Raw genomic sequence first — 21292 nt, 5'->3', positions numbered from 1 at the left:
GGACGTGCAAACAGTTAAGCAGAATGTCCCTAAAGCCCAGAGGAAAATAAGGGAGATGAGGTTCTGCTCATGTTCTCCATGTCGTTTTCCTGCCTGGCTGCCTCCTGCAGCAGTACCAGCTATTCCAAGCTATTCTAAGCCCTCGCAGTACTCTCAAGGCACAGAATTAACTCCCAGATTGGGAGCTCCGGATTCCTTTTGGTCACAGTGAGATACGGAATCCACACATGGTGCTGTTACCCACTCCAAGCACAGCCTTTGCAAGAATCCAGATGGATGCCAAGAATAAGGCACTCCTTATAGCTGTAGCATTTTAAGAGCATTTTAACGTCTTGCATAAAACTGCCCTAATTTCCGACTTGGGCTGAACATGCGATGGATGCATGAGTCACACACTGCATTCTTCAAAAACTCATCACGGGTTATGCTTCTACAGCAAACATGGCACTCAGGTGGCTCCAAACACCTGGAGATGAGAGTCATAGGACAGCTCAGGTTGAAGGACCCCAGGACCTCAGGCTGCCAACCACCATGGCGTGCTTCCAGGTTGTCTTCCATCAAAGAACAGAGTGGCAAGCGAAGAAGTGGAGCAGGGATGGCACTGCTCCTTCCAAGCTCAGCACAAACCAAGCAGCTCTCCAGCACAGGAGGACACTGAGAGCCAGGTGCCCTTTGAAATGCCAGCCCTCCTTCTTCTGACATCTGAGCCATCAAAGGAGGGACCACTCCTTGTGCTAGAGATGCACAACTCAGTGGCTCAGGAGGAACTGCAGGCAGTAATAAGCAGCCAGTGCCTGAGCTGTTCCTCAGCTCTGCATCCACCCCATGTGCAGCCAAGTTCTGACCTGCTGGAGTCCACACCAGTTGACTAATTGTGTACCTCAGTGCTGATTAATCACGTTTAACCCTTTGTGAGATTTTTTACCAGCAGGGTGCACTCACCAAATGACTCAATAAATGCATCTATCATCTACAGCTTCGTCTAATTAAGAAGGAAGATCTGCCAGGGGACAGCCGGCCTGAAATCAGCAGCCGCATCCCAGCTGCTCTGCATCTCCTTCCCTCACCCTCCCATGCTGATTAACCACCACACCACGGGGCTTAGTTTTGACTCTTTTCCCTTGTATCCAAAGCAGCTCTTTCATTTGCATTTTTGCTACTAATCTGATAACTCAATTAGGGAAATGCAGTTCTGCTCCACCTCTGTGGGGCCTGGAAGCTCATTAACAATACCACCAGACTGCAAGACGCTCAAAGCAGGCAACGCTGACGTTCAGAACAGCTCGAGATTGATGCTGCCTGCCTTCAGAAGGCGATTCTCTGCAGCAGCCCCAGTCTCTCAGACAGGACAGCTGGGGGCTCTAGGGGAGCACAGCCACCGAGGTGGGAGCTTGGGGGGCATACACTCTGTGCTCTGCTCAGTGCACCTTAGATCCCAGCGCTGTGCAGCTGCAGCCATCCTGCTTCCAATGACAATACTTTCTCCCCCATTTTCCTAGCAAATGCACGCTATTTTATTTTTTTTAAATCAAACGTACTGGCAAATTGATGCTGACATTTCAGGTAGCATGTGTAGACTCTGCTGTTACAGACCCTGTGCACGGATGCTGGCACAGGACACGTGCACCTTGCTGCAGGGCTACCAGCTACAATGGGCAGCAAGCTGCCAGCTTTCAGCACGTACCTGCAGCCCCAAATCCTCTCCTTCCTGCTGTTTCTGCTGCAGCCATGCAGCTCATCCCCTCTTTGCTTCCCATATAAAGTAACCGCATCAGCATCTGTCAGCTGTGCACATTCCCCGCTGCTTTTCCAATCCATTGCTATTTGCATTTTATTTTGCCAAAGGAATTCTCTTTCTGCTTAGTCTGAAGCTCAACTCATGGGGTTTCCTGGGTGGATGAGAAGTCTCCAGATAACCCTGTGCCCAACATCTCCCGGCCCCTCCGCACTGCTCTGATGTTCAGGGTCTGTCACATTCTGTGCACTCACGTCCAGAAACATCTTGCTCCCACACAAGTGCAGCCTTTCCACACACCACCCAGCTTCATTTGCTTATTATTACATGCAGAATTCGGACTGGCATTTTTAGGAGGCTTTGTTCCCCCACATCCTTTGTTTCCCACAAGCCCACACAGGGCTGTGATTTGGGGTCCCTGCCCACGTGCGCTGGGCATTACATAGCTGCCACGTGGGGCTCAGCCCTACTCCCTGCAGCTACACCACCTGCTTGTCCAGAGCCCAGACCACTCCTTTTGGAGCTGTTGGAGCAAAGGGAGACTGAAGCAGATCAGCTACTGATCACCATGTGATCATTACAGCTGCTGTAAGCTCCATTCTGGCAGAAATCCACCAGCTGAGCAGAGAGATTGAAAACAGGTGAGAAAGGTGGGATGTCACCTCGCCATCACCCCCAGCAGCTCCACAACATGCCCAGCTTTCTGCAGCTGCTCGAAGACAAGATCCCAAATGACCCCACAGCCAAGCCCTACGCACCATGACATCCAGGATAAGTGACAGTTTCTGCATCCCCCCAACAGCTGCCATCCCAAATGCAACTGCCATCTCTTGTGACGCAACCAGTGCTACTGGGGCACAGGCTGCCAGGCAGGCGGTGCATCACCATCTACAGAGGGGTTCAAGGAAACACCTTGTGGAACTGAGCGATGCGCTCACCGGGCAATATGGCCAGTAGGTGGACAGCTGGACTGGATGATCTTAGAGGTCTTTTTCAGCCTCTAATTGTGTGATTGTGTGAATAAGAACCGATGACATATCCTAAGTCCCCACTGAATCAGAAGCACCACAAGCCTGCTCAGGAGAGTGAGCAGACATAGAGCCCAGTAATCCAGTACCCACAGGCACCAAGGGAAGGATTAGGGCACTGGGATGAAAAACCTCAACAAGTCCAAGTGTTGGCAATAGGGTTAGGCCAAAGAACCTCCCTCAAGACAACAGAAAACACAACCAAGCAAACTATGACCTGGGTGAAGGAAAAGGGATGACCACAAGGGGAAACCTCACGGCAGCCTGCAGGTACACGAGGGGAGCTTACCATCAGGAGGGGACTGGCTTCTTACGCGGTGGGACTCTGCCCCACAGCCACCAGCCGGCACGGGCCCAGGGCTGAGCTCATGGCCCAGGAGATGCTCCCACAGGCAGGACAGCCTGCAGCGCAGCTGCTTCATCACCACTGATGCGAAATGACACCGCTGCAGAGCTCTGGCTGGGGGACAGTGAGGGGATCTGCACCCGGAGGCGGCGGGGCGGAACGCAGCGCACACGGGCTGCCGAGCCGTGCCACGTGCTGGGAATTAAAGGCACACCAGGGCAAACGAAGGGAGGCTGCTAACCAAGGCCTGCACCAAGCTGCAAACTCACTGCTAATCCCAAGCAGGTCAAGCTTTTATAAAGCTCACCCCTACCTGAGCCCCCTGGAGTTTTAGGTGAACCCCAAACACCCAGACAGCCGATGCCCCTGCTGCACTTTGCAGCTGCGCAGCACGGCACGCCTGCAGCTCTCACCACGTGATTTATGTGCTGAGAAGCTGCAACGAGCTCCTGCTCATACCTCCTCTTTGTCTTCCGTGGTCAGAAGCAGATTTCAAGGAGCTGCAACAGAATAAGCCGACTCTAAGCAAACTTGGCAGCTTGGATTTCCTGCACCCTCAGCGCCAAGAGAGGCAGCGGGGCAGAGCCCAGGGACACACATTGCAAAACCACCTGCAGTGCATTTGTGGGCAGCCACCGCCGCTCCGACGCCGGGGCAGAGAGGAAGGAGAGAGATGCTCCCTCTCGCTCTCCTAGCAGCCTGCACACCCTGCTCAGGTCGATGAACATCTGCGTGGACACCCGCGTGCCTTGTGACACGGGCAGGGCGCCCAGCGGCACTGCGGAGCTCAGCAGAGGCAGCGTGAGGCAAACCGGGGCCGGTCGCTGCCAGAGCGCAGCTCCGCAGGGCTCCCAGCTAACAGCGAGCGGGCAGAACGTCCCCTGCGGCAATTATCCGCCCTCCCGGTGCTCGGCGCTCCCGAGTGCCGCCGTGCGACTGCAGAGCAGCCGCCCCTCCGCCGGGCAGCAGCCCCGGCCGCAGTCACGGCAGCAGCGGGAGCAAAGCAGCGCCGTGCTGGGACCGTAGGCGGGAGCGACGTGCTGCGGGTGGGCGGCGACGGAAGGCAACAAACGAACGGCATCTGGGGAGGAGGGAGGGAGGGAGGTCGGGGAGGTATTTTCTGCGTGAATATTTTCTCCCAAAACCGAGCGCTGAAAGATTTGGAACAACATCGCAACACTGCAGCAATACAAGCAGATACACTTCATCGCAGTATTAGCAGCTTTCTGGTAAACAAACAGGATTATTTTCCAAGTCTTCCTCTAAAAATAATTTATTTCTTTACCACGCCGTAGTTTTAGGCCACCCTTCTGCGTACGATTTCTGAGCACCGAATCAAACGTTCCTCTCCGAGCCGAGAGCACACATTCTGTCTGTGCTCAGCGCTCTACTCGCATCGCCCCGCGGCCCCGCGCTCTCCGCCCCCCCCGCACGAACGTCCGGGCGCAGCGCAGCCGCAGCGCGGTCAGGAGCGGCCCGGGGGCAGAGCGCCGGGGGGGAGCGGGGGGCAACGGGAGCCGCTCCTGGCCGACGCCGCATGGACTGCGCCGTCCGTGCCGTCACCCGGAGGGAGGGGAGCTGGGAGCCTCCTTGCACTGCTTGGGAGCTGCCGGATCACCGAACGGCTCAGGTTGGGCTCCCACCGACGCGCCACTCGGCTTTCCCCCACGCCATGCACGGAGCGCTTCTCCCAGTTACTGCAAGGGATGGAACCTTTCTTGCTGCCGATGCATCAGAAGAAAATTGCTCTAAATGGCGATTTGAGAATTCCTAGGGTTTCTCCACGCTTCCCAACCCCTTCAGCACTCCGATGTCCTTCTCCATCCCCCCGCTCCCTCCTACACCACTTGCCTGAAATTTCCACTTCAATCCACAACTCCTTGTCATCTGAAACACAGCAGCTATTTCTCCAGCCACCCCATCCAGATGGGTTTTCATCAGTAAATCCCCACCAGCTGTTTCCAATCCATCGTCCCACAGTCCAGTATGCACACAGTTATAGCTCTGCAAAGCCAGTTCTTGTAACCCCCTGCAGGCTGTGGGTGACCACAGGGTCCCCAGCCCCAGCCGTGGCCACAGCCTGCATTCCTGCTCTCGGCGTGCCTGGAAAGCTCAGGGCCCCCAGCCCTGCAATGTGCAGCAGTGCCCACGTAATCCCCAGTAACAGGATTTACAGCTTGCTCATCTCAGCCTCACTAAACTCATTTTGGCAAATAACGGATTATCCCTGTCTGTCAACACCAAGACAAAGGAGATTTAGTGAGAGAAAGCCGAGGTACAGCTGCGGAGCGTGTGCTGCTGCGTCTGGATGCTGTCTGCTGGAGGGATCACCTGCTCCCATCCCATCCCATCCCATCCCATCCCAACCCACGGCACGGCACGCTGTGGGATGCAGACCCACCCAGGGGCAGCTCTGCAAAGGCCACACACACATCTTCCAAAAGGACCACTGTTTGGTCTAAATTAAGCCCAAAATAATCACAGAGCAGACAATTGGTTTGGGTTTGTTGGTTGTTTGTTTTTTGTTGTTGTTTTTGTTTCTTTTTTTTATGTTGCCAATGAATCAGACTGCAGTTAACTGCTATTTACTCTGCGTTCACTCAGTGTGGCACCCAGTGCTGATCACCCAGCAGCACTCAGGATGATGGAGCAGAAAACGGAGACCACAAACCTGGGCATGCAAGGGGCTGCATGCTGAAGGAGAATCTGAGCTGGTCCAGCACATGGCACACCACTGGGACAGAAGCAAAGCACAGCTGCATGGGGAAAGGGGAAACTGGCACACCACAGAAAGCTGAAGGAGCTGAGGGCTGAGCACATGGACATCCAGGTAAAACAGGGATACAGCTCTGCTACGGCAAACAGCTCCACGGGGCAAGAGCAGCCCCCAGCCATTGGGGGGGGCAGGAGGCAGGGGATGGGAAAGGGCAGAGATTGTGTAAAGTCCTCCCAGAATGAACAGACTGCTGCATGGAACTGACAGGATGAAGCCAGAAGGGCAAAGAGCTATTTAAGCTAAATATATTTGTTCTTGCAATGACGTCGGTATTTAAATTGATCATAAATAGACTTGGGCTGGAAATGAGAAGATGCATCCTGACCACTGGAGGTTAAGTCCTGGAGCGGCCCTTCAACAGGAATTACTGGGACAAGAAACAAAACTACTTCAAGCTGGAGTTGGAGAAACACAGGAATGCACAAAAGGTGATGGAAAGCATCTCGGTGTGAGACAGAGGCGTGATGCAGCGAGCCAGGAGCAGCCCTGGGCACAGCCCTGTCCATCCTCAGCACATGGCGGGCGCTCACGGCATGGCACAACGCTGGGCTGGGCCTGTGCTCTGCCCCAATGCTTGGAGAGCAGGCTGCCAGCTGTAACACACTGCCAAAGTACCTGGTGAGCAGCAAGGTTACCGCCAGTGAAAGCACACGGACCCCTCAGAGGCGCACAGCCAGCGCTGAGCATTGAGATGACCCAAAATCGCCTTCTTAGCAGCAGACAGCTTTGCTTCCACATGTCACACACAGCCCAGCAGATACGATTTGCCTCCTCGACCACCTGGAATAGCTCTCTGCCATCAGATGTTCTGTTAGGAACATGAGACCTCTCCCCAGATAACTCGCACCTCCTGCAGCACAAAGCTGTGCAAAGACCTGGGAGCTGCACCAGAGGAAATTCTGCCTCACTGCAGAGCAATAATGGACCCACTGCGAGGTTTGAGATATCTGTTGGGTCTTCTGAAGCCTGCAGAGAGGGGCTGAGCTGACAGGCTGAAAGACACGACTTCAGATTGAAGATTTATATTCCCGGAGGCAACTCATTCACCAAACAGCATCTCTTATATAACTCAGCACCAAGGAACCACGGGCATGGAAGCGGGGAGGAAAGCTGTGTGCCGAGAAGATGAATGGCACAGAAGTCCCTCCTGACAGCTCCAGCAAAACATCATTTAATCCCTCTCCGAGAGGTGTCTTAACATTCAAAGCCACCTCTTCTGGGAACCAGCCCAGCCCAAGCACCACAGGCTAATGGCCTGCTTCAAGCACCACGAGGGGCAGCAGACGCAGCAGCTCACCAGGAAGGATTTTAAGAACAGATCTAGCAGGAATTTATTCGACCCAGAGGAGCAGCAGCAGCCCCTCTGTGCAGGCACACAGCCCCAGTGCCCACGCCTGCAGGTGGAGCTGCAGCAGGCACAGAGCTGCTCAGCAGGAAGGTGCTGCCGTCCCCCCACCTCACTGGCACGATGGCAAAGTGAGGCAGATGCCCACCCACAGGGCACCAAAATAAGCACAGGCGGCAGCGGCACACAGATCCGAGAACAGTCTGTGCAGCCAGAAGAGACCAGGGGAGGGAGGAGAGGAGTGCAATGACACGAGTGCAGCCTGGCACCACACAGGCAGGCACAGCAGGTGTCACACTGAGCCCTGACCCCTCCACTTCACAGGGGCAGTACCTGTGCCTGCCTGAGCACGGCCATCCACAAGGCAGGCTCCGGCAGGACTGTTCCTGCAAAGCCTCTCCTCTGTTAGATGCCCTGAGAACAACTCAGCCACTGTCCATCCATCCATCCATCCATCCATCCATCCATCCATCCATCCATCCTCTTGGTGCTCCAGCAGCATCTCTAACCCCTGCTGATCCGTTTCCCAGTTGAACAGCCCAGCTCTGCTCCCACTTCCGAAGCCCTGCCCCAAAGCTGCGCAGCTCCAGCGTGTGCTTCCCTGTGCTGCTCTGCACCTCCTCGTGCAGGAGCTAAACCACACACCGAGCCAGGCAGCACCACCAGCAGCACAGCTGCCTCCAGACAGCAATTACAAGTCTGTATCCTTTTTTTTCTGAAACTCAGAGGAATCACTTCCCACCACCTTTGCAATGGAGGTCTTACAAGACGCTGAAGCACTGAGGCAATGCTCCCGAGGGTTCAACTCCTAAAATACCAACCAAAATGCAGGGCTGAGCTCCAGCTCTTTTTGATCTGCCGCTGCCTCTTGGTTTGCTACCTACCACTGAGCACCTGGCCAGCCCCACTGCACCTTCTCCATGTGCGACAGTGTTACAAAACATGGATTACTTAACAATGCAGAGGCTCCTCTGCGATGCCCAAATGGTTTCTGGCATCATAAGCTGAATTTTCTGCAACACCAAGACAAGGTAATTTTGTAAAACAAAACCAGAAGCACTCCCAATGTTCCTGCTTCTAGAAGTCATACCAATGTCACAGTATCTCGTTCGCTGCAGATCTCAGACTTTTAAATAGATCATACTTCGAGGCCATGAGTGCCCTTTGCAGCTGGAGCGGTGGCTCAGCGCTGAGCAGGCTGCTGCATGCTGTGTGTGCCCGGCAGCGGGAAGCAAAGCAGCAACAGCTCCTTCCTAACACCACCCAAACAGAAACACTGCTAAATCCTACACTGCAAGCATGGAGCAACTGAGCCTAGAGAACGGCAAACAGCAGCCTGAGACATGGTGCTCCTCTCTGCAACTGGAAAGTCCCCGTGCTGAGAACACCAGCTGCCCTCATCAATACCTCCAGTGACTGCCCCAGCACCTCAGCTGGCAGCCAGGGCACAGCCTGCACCTGGGACAGCTTCAAGTCAGCAATGAGACATCCTGAAGGACGGTGGGGACAGTGCACACCTGCAGGCTCACAGGGCTGTACCGTTGGCTCCTGATGCCGAGTCAGCACGGGCTGTGCCTGTTCTGCCTGCAGTTGGTGTAACAGATACAAACGGAGGTGCTGAACAAGCACTTGGACTGGGCAGAGCAAGAAAGCAAGCCACCCAGCCTCAAAACTGCCTCTGCTATTTTCAGCCTCTATGCTGCCCTGTCCTTCAGGAATTCTCCACCAGCCTCTCTGAAACCTCACCCTCTCTCTCTCAAGGTCAGAAAGCCAGCAGGAGTCTTTCCTTTCTCTTTTCTGTGTAGGTCTCATCCTTCTCTCACATGGACCACTGTACTGGGTTCACAAAGCAAGGTTCCTGGCCCCCAGCAGGGTGAGGAGCAGGCTGTCCCCATGCAGCCCACGGGCACCAAGCAGAGCAGATCTCCCCGTGCAGATGTGAAGGAGCCCACGTGGAGCAGAGGCAGCGGGGGAGCAGCAGAGACAGAACAATAGGGGCTGAGCACAGCACCGCTCCGCTGTGCTGTTCAGAGGGGAAGGGAGGCGAAGGCAGGGGGAGGACAAGTGGTAGTCAGTGACAGCACTGTCACTGTGCGTAACAGGCAATAAATCACATTAGCCTCCCTCATGCTGGGCCTGTATTGCCCGCAACGGTAGCTCTTAGTGATCTCCCTCTCTTTATCTCAATTTGTTTTCTTGTTCTCTCCCCTAGGCTTTTGAGGAAGTGAGAGAGCAGCATGGTGGAGCTGTGCTGCCCACCCATGTGAGACCCCCACAACCATCAGCCACCTCAGGAATGGAGTTTTCCAGCAACCACTGCCTGAGGACAAGAAGACTTCCACCCATCCGCCCAGCCTAGGAGCAGCCCCACGGCCAGCAGGGACATGAGCAGCTCCCGGCCCACTCACTCTCATCAGGGTTGGGTGAAGCAAGAATGGCACTATGCTTCCTCTTCACTTCCTCCACGTTCTCTGAGATTTTATCGATGAACCCTCGTATTTCTTCCACCTGTGGCAACAGAAAAGAACACAAGACTACCGTGAGAAGCTACTGAAAGGCATCCTTGGCACATCTGACCTTTAACAAAGGTCTTCCTGGGCCAGCATTTTGCAGTGAATTCTCACACTGCAGGGCTGCCATGAAATCAAGCTTTCCATATCACAGCAACCAGCTCTGCAGTCAGAGCAAAGCAGTATAAGCTCTGGGCCCTGCATGCCTTGTGATAAACTGAGAAACACTGGAGACCTGTTTAAATGAGCATCAGATCTATGAATTTCCAGACTCCACAGCTCTGACATGAAGCAGTGGCTCCGGTTGTACCAGCACTGCCCAGCTCTGGCTCAGACCCCAGCCTCTGCTCCAAGGGCTGAGGACTCCTCTTTGTCCCTCACTCGTGGTGGCAGCAAGGCCAAATGAGATGAGGTTTCTCCATGCTGGCATCTTCCCTGCACCTCAAGGAAATGAGGAAGCAAGCCAGCAACCTCGAGACTGGGAACCTCTACTTGTGCCCTCTGCCTGCACACACTCAGCTCTGTCTTCTTCAACTCACACCACCGCTTTGCTCATCTTCATTCAACCGCATGTCAGATTTTTCATTCCACACTCCATTGCCTGCACAGATACATTTCTACACCCCCTACACACATGCCATGCTAAGGGTAGGCTAAAAAACCGCGTGCATATCTCACTGCCACCCACATGCCATAAGACAGCCTCTTGTTTGGTAACGAGAGGCACAAAATTAAATCAGTCCCATGCAGAAAGTGCTACTCTGCAGAGGTGCCTTCAGGAGACACGTTAGAGCCTGTCTGCTCTGATGGCATGCATGCTGCAGCAAGAAAGCCTCCTACATGGCAGCCTGTGTCCACAGCCTCCCATGCTCCCACTGAGCAGTCAGCTGGCTCAGTCGCCCCACTGCTTTCTACAGGAGCAGCCCTGGGATCAGGGAAGACCTGCGTGGCAGCCGCTATTCAGCGCTCGGTGAAGCCCGGGGACCTGGAAGCCGAGCAGCAGCAGAGCAGCATCAGTCAGGGCAGGACATCCAACCCCAACTGGACCGCCCGCCTGGGAACCCGCATCACAGACGAGAGCTCTCACCTGTTCAAAGAACTCGTCCATGAAGCGGTCCCTGTCCACACTGACGGTGACTTCGTCATCGTCATCACTGTCCTTCGCCTGCAAAAGACAGAGAGAAGGATCAACGAGTTCTTTGCAAACAGACAGACCCACCCAGGAGCTCCCCTTGGCGCACCACCGCTTGCCCCTTCCCTCAGCAGCTCCCAGCAGCTGGGACAGCACTGCTGCACCACGGGCAGCTCCAGAGAGCAGATGGCATCCGGCTCCAGCAATAAAGACACGACAAGCATCACTGTGCAGCAGGCCGTGCCAGCCCTCAGCCTGCTGTGGTGAGTGTAGGAGGCTCACGACAGCCACACACACCTGATGGGAGAACTGCATGTGCTCGCTGAGCTGCCCTCAGCTCTGCAACAACAGGAATGGGACAACAGGGCGCATGTTACGGAGCGTGGGAAAGGTGGGACAGAACACAAAATACATCCAAACTGGAAAAAGCTCAGCAGGTAAAGGAGGGGGGGAGTCCCTCTCTGCAGTAACACGTGTGTGTCACCGTCACCTCGTGTCCCAGCAAAGCGGGGAACACAAACTCGCAGCGGGAAGAAAAATGACAGTCTTCATGTCCTCTGTATATGGAGGCATTTAAAAGACATCATCCAAAGAAGACAGATGACAGGGGGAAATGGAAAAGTAATGGGGTAGAAAAGTTTCTTCATACTCTGTCTGAAGCAGCAAGAGGTATGGGGAAGATTTAGCAGTGAGGACTGTCTTTGTTCATCTAATTATTGCCACACACGTTGCACGCTGCTACGCAGCAGCTCATTGCCCTGCACTCCATTCACACATGCACACAGCTGGCCAATACAGACAGCAGGGATCTACAGAATTCCTCTCACGCTGAAATATGCCAGGTGACAGCCAGCTTTTTCCGTCTGAAAACTGTTTCTTCAACTTAGGATGGCTGGGTTGGGTGGAGCCCTCTAGAGCAGACCCCAGCTTTCTATTCTAGCCACTGCTCATGGCACCATTTGCTTTGGTAGCCATGAAAGCAGTATCCAAAGATATCCAAGAGCACTAAGGTGCAAGTGACAGACTGCCCCCAATGGGTACAAAGAGCAGTACTGCTGCCCAGACCCATCCGTGGGCACAAAGAAGGGTGTCCAGCATCAGAAAGGATGACAGAGCTGTGGGGCACAGACCAGATGTTGTCCCCAGCCCTGTCTGTGTGGAGCAGGATACGTGCAGAGCATGATTCAATGCTGGGCTGCAGATCTGCTGTTGGCAGCAGGGTTCGATGTTCTGTGACAAGGATCAGAATCCACTCAGAGAGATGGGACCCACCTGGCAAACCAAGGAAAAGACACTTTTTGCCAGGAGGATGCAGTGCCTGACCTCATAAGGAAGGCACTAAGAACTGCAGGGAGGAGTAACCAGCAGCCCTGTGCAGGAGGGATGAGACCATGTGATGGAGGGATCACAGGATCAACAAAATGGGAGTTTTTAAAGTTAAGTACAGTCACCTCCAGCACCTGTAGGTAAGCAAGGAAGTGCCTACACAGCACTGCCACAGAGATTATCACAAACCCCTTCTAGGAACCCTGCATGCTGGGGTGCCTTGATGGTAACATCCCCCTCCAAAGGACAGAGCAGGCAATGAGGAGAGGTGCTCAGCTGGCCCGCAGCTGACCATGAGGCAGTGATGTGCCCTCCCAGAAGGAAGGCTGATGGCATCCTGGGCTGCATCACACCAAGCAGTGCCCACCAGCCAAGGGAGGTCACCCTTCCCCTCTGCTCAACATGGGGGTCCTGGATCCAGATCTCCATCCTTGGCACAAGAGAGTCCTGGAGCCACTGGGGAGAGACCCGTGAAGGGCTGCAAGGATAATTCAGGGTCCGGAACATCATGTTATGGGGAGAGGTGGAGAGCTGGGGCTGCTTAGGCTGGAGGAGACGCAGAGGGATCTCATCAGTGTCTGTCAGTACCTGAAGGGAAGGTGCAAATAGAACACAGCCAGGCTCTTGTCAGCGGCACCCAGGGCCAGAATGAGAGGCACTGGAATACAGGAGGTTTCTCAGAACATGATGAATGCTGTGTGTGTGACCAAGCACCGGCACAGGCCGCCTGGAGAGGCCACAGATTTCCCTCCTTGGAAATGCTTAAAAGCCATCTGGACATGGTGTGGGGCAACCCACCCTGGGTGGCAGAGTGGGACCAAAGGTTCCAGAGGTTCCTCCCAAGCTCAGCCCACCCACAATTTGGTTTCTGGAAGCCCAGAATTCACCATCTGCCCTCCTCCTCCCCCACTGGTCTGAATTCCCCATGGCGCCACACGGCAAGCCCCGGGATGATGAAGAAGGCTCCAGAAGCCAGCCCAGCAGTGCAGCACAGGAGAAGTTACAGCATCATCTTCCAAAGCCAGCAAAATGCTCTGGGATCCACATTTGCATTTTGCTTTACACGTGACCACAAATCCCACTTCATTTGCGCTGTGCTTCGTTTTCAGCATCAACCGTCTGCCGCTAATTAAGACAGACGGCACTGCAGCACAGCCGGGAAACCCCGCGCCCAGCAGCGGCCGCCTGGTGCCCCCCAGTCCTGCACAGAGCAGGGGACATTTTGTTAGGAGATCTGCAGCTGAGCACATGCAGCGAGCACCTCTTCTGTCTTCCTTGTGCTGGTGCGACCCCGAACAGCACCAGAGGTCATAAGGTCCCCCTATGCTCCTTTCTGTCATCCCTTCCCACAGCGTGCTGTTATTTAGGGCAGGCACTGAGCAGTGCCGCCCTGCTGCGTGCAGGGAAAGCGACACAAGAGCCCGGCTGGGAAGAGGAAATTACACGGATGGAGCCTGATGGCGGGGAGGGCACATTTCACTCCCACAAAGTCACTGCGGGCTCCATAAGGGCACCATCTGTCCCAGCCGCGTCACTGCAAGCACCCTCTGCGCCGTGCCACGTCCAGCACGCAGCGCCCAGCTGACTGCCCGGCCCCAGGGACAGGCAAGGAGCAGCAGCGGCTCCCGGATACCTGTGGGGCTCAGCAGGACTCGCTAAGGACAGAGCTGTCCCCAGGTGGGCAGAGCACACCTCAGCTCGCAGCGATCCCCGGCACAGCTCACCCCTCGCCCTGTTTCACTCCCACAGCATTGCACTGCAGGCGCCATCACCCCAGGGCCGAAGCAGCTTCCCTCACACCGCTGCCAAAGCAGACACGAATCTGAGCAAACTTCCCCATGGAAACCTAAGCATCGACCCAAGGGACAGCATGTGGGGTTCTCACCAGGAGCTGCTGCACAAGATGTCCCGGTGCGGCCACCCCAAGTTCCCAAAGAGGTGGCCAGACACCTGTGAAGCTCTGGTCTAGATCCAAGTGAGGTCAGCTTGTCACCCCAACAGCCCCAGCACCACGCAGGAAGCAGCTGGCACAGGAGACAGAGCTGCACCACAAGGCACAGCAGGGCTGGGGAGGATGCCCAGCACCCCGTGCTTCCCAGCTCCCAGCATTTGGTAACAGGCACACTGCTAATACATTCATAAGTGAGCAGATTACATCCCTCTGCTTCAGCCAAGCCTCATTTCTGAAAGACAGCAGAGAAGCACAAACCCCAGTGAAAAGGCTGGAAGCCTGCTGCTCCACACTGAAAACCAAGAGGCCCCAGGCAGGGAGAGCTGTGACATGATGGTAACGAGGTCTCTATTATCTCTGCAGCAGCCACATGCAAGCTCATCCCCTGCTCTGTGCCGTGCGCGCTGCGGATCGATTTGACCGCATCCGGATGCATCTGAGGAGCCAGCAGCGGAACCTCACAAGGGCACGGCGCGCTCAGCAGCCCAGGGGATGGCACAAACCCCTGCCAGCTGCCCAGCCCTGCAAGACAACCCTTGCTAGGCAAGGCCTGCAGCGGGCAGCACGCAGCCGGAGCCCGCAGCCACCCCATGTCAGCACGGCCGCAGGACCAGCAGCACATGCCACCCCGCGTCACCAAGGGAGGAAACGCAAGCTTCACGGAAGCACAGAAGGTCAGAAAAAGGCCACAACAGCTGCCACCCCCTTTAAAAGACCATTAAATTAACATTTCCCTCAGAAGTGCAGGCTGCTGCTCTCCATCATCCCTTCCGTGGTGAACCTGTTCTCACTGAACGGACACCTCTGCAGTACAGTCTGCTGAGCTGCACACATGTGTCCAAACACCACTTGGCTCTTCCTGCCTCCAGCCCAGGAGCCCCCAGAATCCCCCAGCAGCCACAGAGCTCCTGCCATCGTTCACTGGCTGTGCAGCTCCAGCTCCTTGCCTTGCACGTCGCTGTGAAGATGGATGAGGTCAGAATAATTCAGTGATGAACTGCAAGAAAAATCTCCACTCAGCCATCTTAAAAGCCTTACCAGCACCAACGCACAGACACCAGGCCACATCCCAGCCTGGCTGCACGCAGCTCTGCCATGCTCAGGAGCACAAGGGCAGGTCACCGAAGCTCTGCTTCATATGAACATGGTTCTGAGTTCCCCTGCCACCGACCAACCACCTCCTCCTGGGGGGCTCTGCTGACCCTTTGTGCCTTACAGCCACAGCCCGAGTGAGCTTCAGGAGTCCAGAGGGAGAAGTGCTGCCAGGAGCAATTCAGGAGGTGCTGCCAAAGCTGAGGATGGTTTCCAGAGAGTGTCACTCAAGACCACGGCTCGTGCTATCAAATGGGCTCCGAAATTTTTGCAACTACATATATATAGTACAGCTAGGAAGCATAATAAATGGAGTATTGCACAGCCCTAGATATTTTACAGCACATAGACCATCATTTATTTATCACAGAAAGGCTCAGGTTGGAGCGGACCCTAAAGACCATCCAGCCCCATCCCTGCATGGGCCGGGTGTCCCCAGCTCGGGCTGCCCATCATGGCCTGGGGCACCTCCAGGGATGGGGCACCCACAGCTCTGGGCAGCAGCGCAGCGCCTCACTGCCCTCTGAGTGATGAATTTCCCCTCACGTCTGATTGATTGTCGAAAATTGTTGAGCCTCAGGTGGTTCCCATGGCCTGCTGTCCATGTCCATCTGGATGCCGTCCCTTCCTTCTGCTGCATCCGCTGCACCGCTCGGCTCGGTGTCTGAGGGTGCACTGAATCCCATCATCCACATCCCTGATAAGAGTACGGGTCCCACAGAGCAGCCTGTGGGACAGCACTCATCCCTGCCTCCACCTGGCGCAGTCATTGACCACAGCCCTCCAGCTGTGACCTTCCAACCAATTCCTTACCCACCAAACATCCCGCCCCTCAGACCCGGATCTCTCCAACTTGGAGATAAGGATGTGGTGGGGCACCACAGAATCACAGAATGGCCAGGGTTGGAAGGGACCTCAAGGATCATGAATCTCCAACCCCCCTGCCACATGCAGGGCCACCAACCTCCACGTTTAATGCTAAGCCAGGCTGCCCAGGGCCCCATCAACCTGGCCTTGAACACCTCCAAGGACACCACGTCAAAGGCTTTGCACAAGTCCAGGTAGGTGACATTGGCCGCCCTCCCTTTGCCCACCAAGGCCATCACTCCATCACTGAAGGCCACCAGGAGGGCCAGCTGTGCTCTGCCCTTGCTGAGGCTGTGCCAGCTGCCTGCGGTCACCTCGTCTCCCCTCTGCCTTAAGGTCTCCTCTGCGGTCTTGCCAGGCACAGAGCTGAGGCTCACAGGCCTGCAGTTCCCCATATGGGAATACGGCAGCAATGTTTCCCTTTTTCCAGTCCTCAGGAACTTCAGCCTGACAGTCACGATATTTCAAATGTGATGGAGAGCAGCTTGGCACCCACACCAGGCAGCTCCCACAGGACCCTTCTGTTGTGTCCAATTCCAGCGTTATTGCAACCAGCTTGCATTTTGGACCAGCAACGTTCAATGAATAAAAGTTGAAGGCAAAACCAACTATCACTCCCGCATGAGTCATCATGTGTTTCCAATTTCCAACACCAGCAGCACAACGGAGAACAAGATTTCCAAGAGTTTTGTCCTTAGGTGTTTATTTTCATCACTGCAGAATTATGTTACCAACCTCTGGCATGAAGCCCGACAGCTCTGTCAGAGCTCTGGCCAACTCCTAAGAGCCCTTCTGGAAGGAGATACGCTCCATCCCACCCGGCTGCTGAGGTGCATCCATGATACCACAAAGCCTTCAAGGATTCCTCAATGACACACTATGGGTACAAACAGCTCAGAGCAGGGGCTCAGCATGGCATGAAGGTGCTCTCCGTCCCTCTGTGCAGGCAGGGCTCAGGCAGGGCTGCAACTCAGAGCAGCTCTGCCCCACATGCCTCCACCAAGGGACACTCCCTGCTCATCCTTCCTCAAACACACCCCTGCAGGCATTCAGGCCAGGCTGGACGTGGCTCTGGGCAGCCTGGGCTGCTGGTTGGCGACCTGCACACAGCAGGGGGTTGGAACAAGATGGTCATTGTGGTCCTTCTCAACCCAGGCCATTCTATGACTCTATGAACCCAGATTTACTCTGAGAAATTGAAAGCTTCCCCCCCCTCTCCCCCGCCCTTTCTCCCACAACTCACTTCTCTGGGAAAGACATGAAAATCAATGCAGCTTGCAACACCCGCATCCCTCCCATCAGACTTTGCTGGCTATAAACACAGTGATGAAATTTCTTGGGTGCTCTCATCTAGATTGTAAAGGAAACAGCACCCTCCACAAGAGACATCAGCCCTCCCAGAAGGCAGAGCTGAAATGTCTCCTGGCAAAATGAACATTTGTTTTGTGCATCGCATGCTGCACGTCTGACAGGTCCCACTGGAAGATCTGAAAGCAATGGAAGACAAAAGGAAGGCTTAATGCTAAAGAATTTGTAACAGACATTGCAGCAGAAGCGCTGTAGGATGGGAAACTGCCAGTGCCAGGATGGGAGCAAAATGCAGCCCAGGAGGTTTCCCACACCATCAGGGAGCTGTGTGGGCAGAGGAACCTGAGAGGTTTGGAGTCTCCTCTGTTGAGGTGGTCAAAAGCTGCCTGCATGTGTGCTTGGGCACCCACTGTGGGTGTCCCTGCATGGGCCACCCAACATTGAGAAGTGGGCCCCCATTAACCACGTGAGGTTTGACAAGGCCAAGTGCACGGTACTGCCCTGGGGTAGGGGCAATGGCAGGTATGTGTTCAGAAGGGGGGAAGAACTCCTTGAGAGCAGCCCTGCAGAAAGGACTTGGGGTTCTGGAGCAGGGAAAGCTGACCTGAGCCAGCAGCGTGCAGCCCGGAGAGCCGCCAGCAGCCTGGGCTGCATCGGCAGAGGGGTGGCAGCGGGCAGGGAGGGGACTGTCCCCCTCTGCTCTGCCCTCATGAGGCCCCACCTGGAGTCCTGCGTCCAGGCCCGGGGCCCCCAGCACGAGAAAGACGTGGGGCTGTTGGAGCGGGTCCAGAGGAGGGCACGAGGTGCTCAGAGGGCTGGGGCACCTCTGCTGTGGAGCCGGGCCGAGGAGCTGGGGGTGTTCTGCCTGGAGAAGAGAGGAGAGCTCACTGCAGCCTTCCAGCACCTAACAGGGCATACAGGACAGCTGAGTAGTTATATGACAAGAGATTTCATATTAAAAGAGGAGAGATTTAGGTTAGATGTGAGGAAGAAATTCTTCACTGAGGGCAGTGAGGTGCTGCATTGCTGCCCAGAGCTGTGAGTGCCCCATCCCTGGAGGTGCCCCAGGCCATGGATGGGCTCTGGGCAGCCTGAGCTGGGGGTACCCAGCCCATGGCAGGGGGGCTGGCAGGGGGGTTGTTGGGCAGTGAAGCCCCTTCCAACCCAACCATACTGTGACTCCATGACGCACAGATCTCCACCAACCTCAGCCACTCTGCGAGCTCTGCTCCACCTTGAACAGCTGCCCTCCCCACAGCGGCTCTGCAGTCCTTCCATCCCTCCTGCTCCAGAGATGGCTCTCGCCATGTTTCTGTACCAACGCTCTCCTTGGCCCAATGCCTGGGCTGTTATTTACAGCACACGGCTTTGTTTCTGTTTCCTGAGCCACACCGCTCCGTTTGCTGTCTGCTCTCCGTGGCTTTGCTCTGACGCTGACCCCATGGCTGTCTGTGCCCACTGCAGCTGCCGGGGCCGGCGCTGGCGCTTCCCTCCTCCTTTTTGTTAGCACACATAATTTTCTGGAAGTAGCAATTTATCACAGTGCTTAGCTTAATGAGCCTTACTGTACGTATTCTGCCCGTAGTGATCATTTTGCATATTTCCTGAGCAATCTTGTTAGCGGGGAGATACACAGCAAAACAAACATTTGTACAGCTTCCGAGCAGCTCGCACAAAGGCAAAGACGCCCACAATTGAAGCAAGGGCCGGGCTGAGCCTCCACCGCACACCAGGGGACACGGCGTGCCGCAGCCCCCCAGCACAGCAGCTCAGCGGGGACGCAGCGTGGCCACGCAGTGACACCTTGCTGAGCAGCGTGCTGCCTGCAGAGCACAGCTGTTCCCCCACTGCCCCCCCACCATCTTGCTCCCATACAACAGTCCTGGTGCCCACGCAGGCGGGCAGGAGCAGGGCTGAACAACTAACACCGCCCTTCAGGTTGGAGAGGACAGCGTGAAAGCACGGCACGTCGCCAGGACAGTTATAAAACGAAAGGAATCCTGCAGTGAAAAGAGTAAATCGATCTATTGCCCAGGTTAACGGTGCCTTCTGCATACCAAGAGTTGGCACCGTGGACCACAAAGATGCTCACATGGAGAACAGGGGCACAGGGCTCTGTTACAAAAAGCAACTTTGGTCAACTTCACCTCTGTGCCCGGAGGAGAGCATGTCTGCAGCGTTCCCCGCAGCACAGCCCAGCAGGGACAGGCGCTGAGCCCGCCCAGCAGCACCCAACGCTGCCCTGCTCCAGCACCGCACCGCGCAGCGCTTCGCGGGAGGCACAGCCTGACAGCCCATCGGGGTGGGCCTTTCCCAGCCCCACTGGAAGCCAACAATCAACAGTCACCGAAGACCTACAGACACCAGTACCGCTGGTGGCCGCACGAAGTGCTGCCTGCAACCCTGCAGCCTCGCGTTTCTGACCGCACACAGCGCAGCGTACAGCCGCCCGAAGGGGCACGGAGCAGCCGGGCTCCTCCATCCCACCCCACCTCATCTCATCCAGGCTCCCCCATCCCACCCCATCCCCGCGCACCGTAACCTGCGCTATACAGGAACAGCTGAACCGCCGTCCCCGATACCGTGTGGCGGCACAGCAGCGGCCCCGCACCGCCCCTGCGGGCACGCAGTGCTGCCACGGAGCGGGGATCTCCCGCAGGAGAGGGGCGAAATCTCTTCTGAGATTCTTATTTCGCTTTTTTTTTTTTTCCTCCTCATGCCCAACACGTAGAGGAACCGAGAGATGCTCAAACGCTCCACGCACCGCCAGCGCCGCTCCGGGCAGACGTAGGCGCGGGCCCCGCCGGGAGGACAGCCGCACGCATCGGCTCTGTCGTTACCGACCAGCCATTTCCCAGCGGGGACGCACACCCGCACGGGGACCCGCACGGCTCCGCGCTGCGGGGCTGCAGCGCGACATCAGCGGAGCGAGGAGAACAGAAATGCAAAATGGGCGCGGGGGCCGCGGAAAGACCCGACCCGACCCCGCACCGCCCCGCACCGCCGCCGTGGCCGCGGAGACCGGCGGGGACCGGCGCCGACCGAGGGACGAACGCGGCGATGAGCAGCCCCCCATCTCCTCATCCGGGAGCGCCCCGCACCCCCCGCCCCGCACTCACGGCGCGCAGCTCCCCGGTGCGGTCCTTCATCGTTCCCCGCTCCGAACGGCCGCGCGGGGGGAGTGCGGGCGCGGCACATGCGCGCAGAACGGCGGAGCAGCGCGGAACGGCCCCGCGGACCTCTGGGAGCGGCGGGGGGGTCACGTGGTGGGGGCGGCACGCGGGGGGGCGCCGGGCGGTGCGGGAGGAGAATCCGCCCCCGGTGCCACCGCCCTCGCAGCTCTGCCCGTAACGCGGCTGCGGAGTCACCGCCGTCCCCCCTCCCCTCCCTTCCCCCGCGGTGATCTTTTGTCTTCTCCCAGCCGCGGCGCTCGGCGCGGCCCCGCACGGGGGGCCCCGTTCCCGGGAGCGTTTCTGTTCGCTCCGACATCTCCGCGTCTCTCCTGCGCTGAGCGCTCCCCGTGAGCGCTGCAGATGAGTGGCGCGTCCCTGCCCGCCGTGCTGGCCGTGCTGCGCCGGGCGCACCCGCCGGTACCCCGCGTCCCTCCCGGCGGGGCTGTGCTCCATCCTTCCGCTCTCAGATCCTCACGTCAGTATTTCCCCCCTTCTCGGGGCCCAGACCCGCAGAACCCATCGTTGCGCAGAGCTGTTCCCCCGACCTTCCCCAGAACGGGACCGCCGCCCTCCGAGGCGCAGCGGCCGCATGTCGAGGAACGGAGCGTACGGGGAGGGCAGCGCCCGGCACCCACCGTGCCGAGAGACGGGAGGCGCGCTGCCGCCCTGCGCCCGTGGCACCGCGGGGCGGCCGGGCACCATG

The 21292-nt window shown here is 56.7% G+C and overlaps 1 protein-coding gene across 2 annotated transcripts in view; it reads right to left on the bottom strand.

Moving 5' to 3' along the window:
* Positions 1 to 20678, bottom strand: part of STX1A (syntaxin 1A) — a 48487-nt gene extending 27809 nt beyond the window's left edge. Inside the window, exons 1-3 of one of the 2 annotated variants that reach the window (XM_048966651.1) lie at positions 20536 to 20678; positions 10828 to 10905; positions 9639 to 9738 (exon numbers count right to left, since the gene is read on the bottom strand). In XM_048966651.1, the coding sequence (XP_048822608.1) occupies positions 9639 to 9738; positions 10828 to 10905; positions 20536 to 20565 (208 nt within the window). In that variant the 5' untranslated portion in view covers positions 20566 to 20678. The remainder of the gene's footprint in view (positions 1 to 9638; positions 9739 to 10827; positions 10906 to 20535) is intronic. The other variant, XM_048966650.1, reaches the window with a different exon arrangement.
* Positions 20679 to 21292: the final 614 nt, after the last annotated feature.

Source organism: Lagopus muta, chromosome 20 (assembly GCF_023343835.1).
Source record: "Lagopus muta isolate bLagMut1 chromosome 20, bLagMut1 primary, whole genome shotgun sequence".
NCBI classification, from domain to species: domain Eukaryota; kingdom Metazoa; phylum Chordata; class Aves; order Galliformes; family Phasianidae; genus Lagopus; species Lagopus muta.
This window is presented reverse-complemented; position numbering and strand designations above follow the sequence as displayed.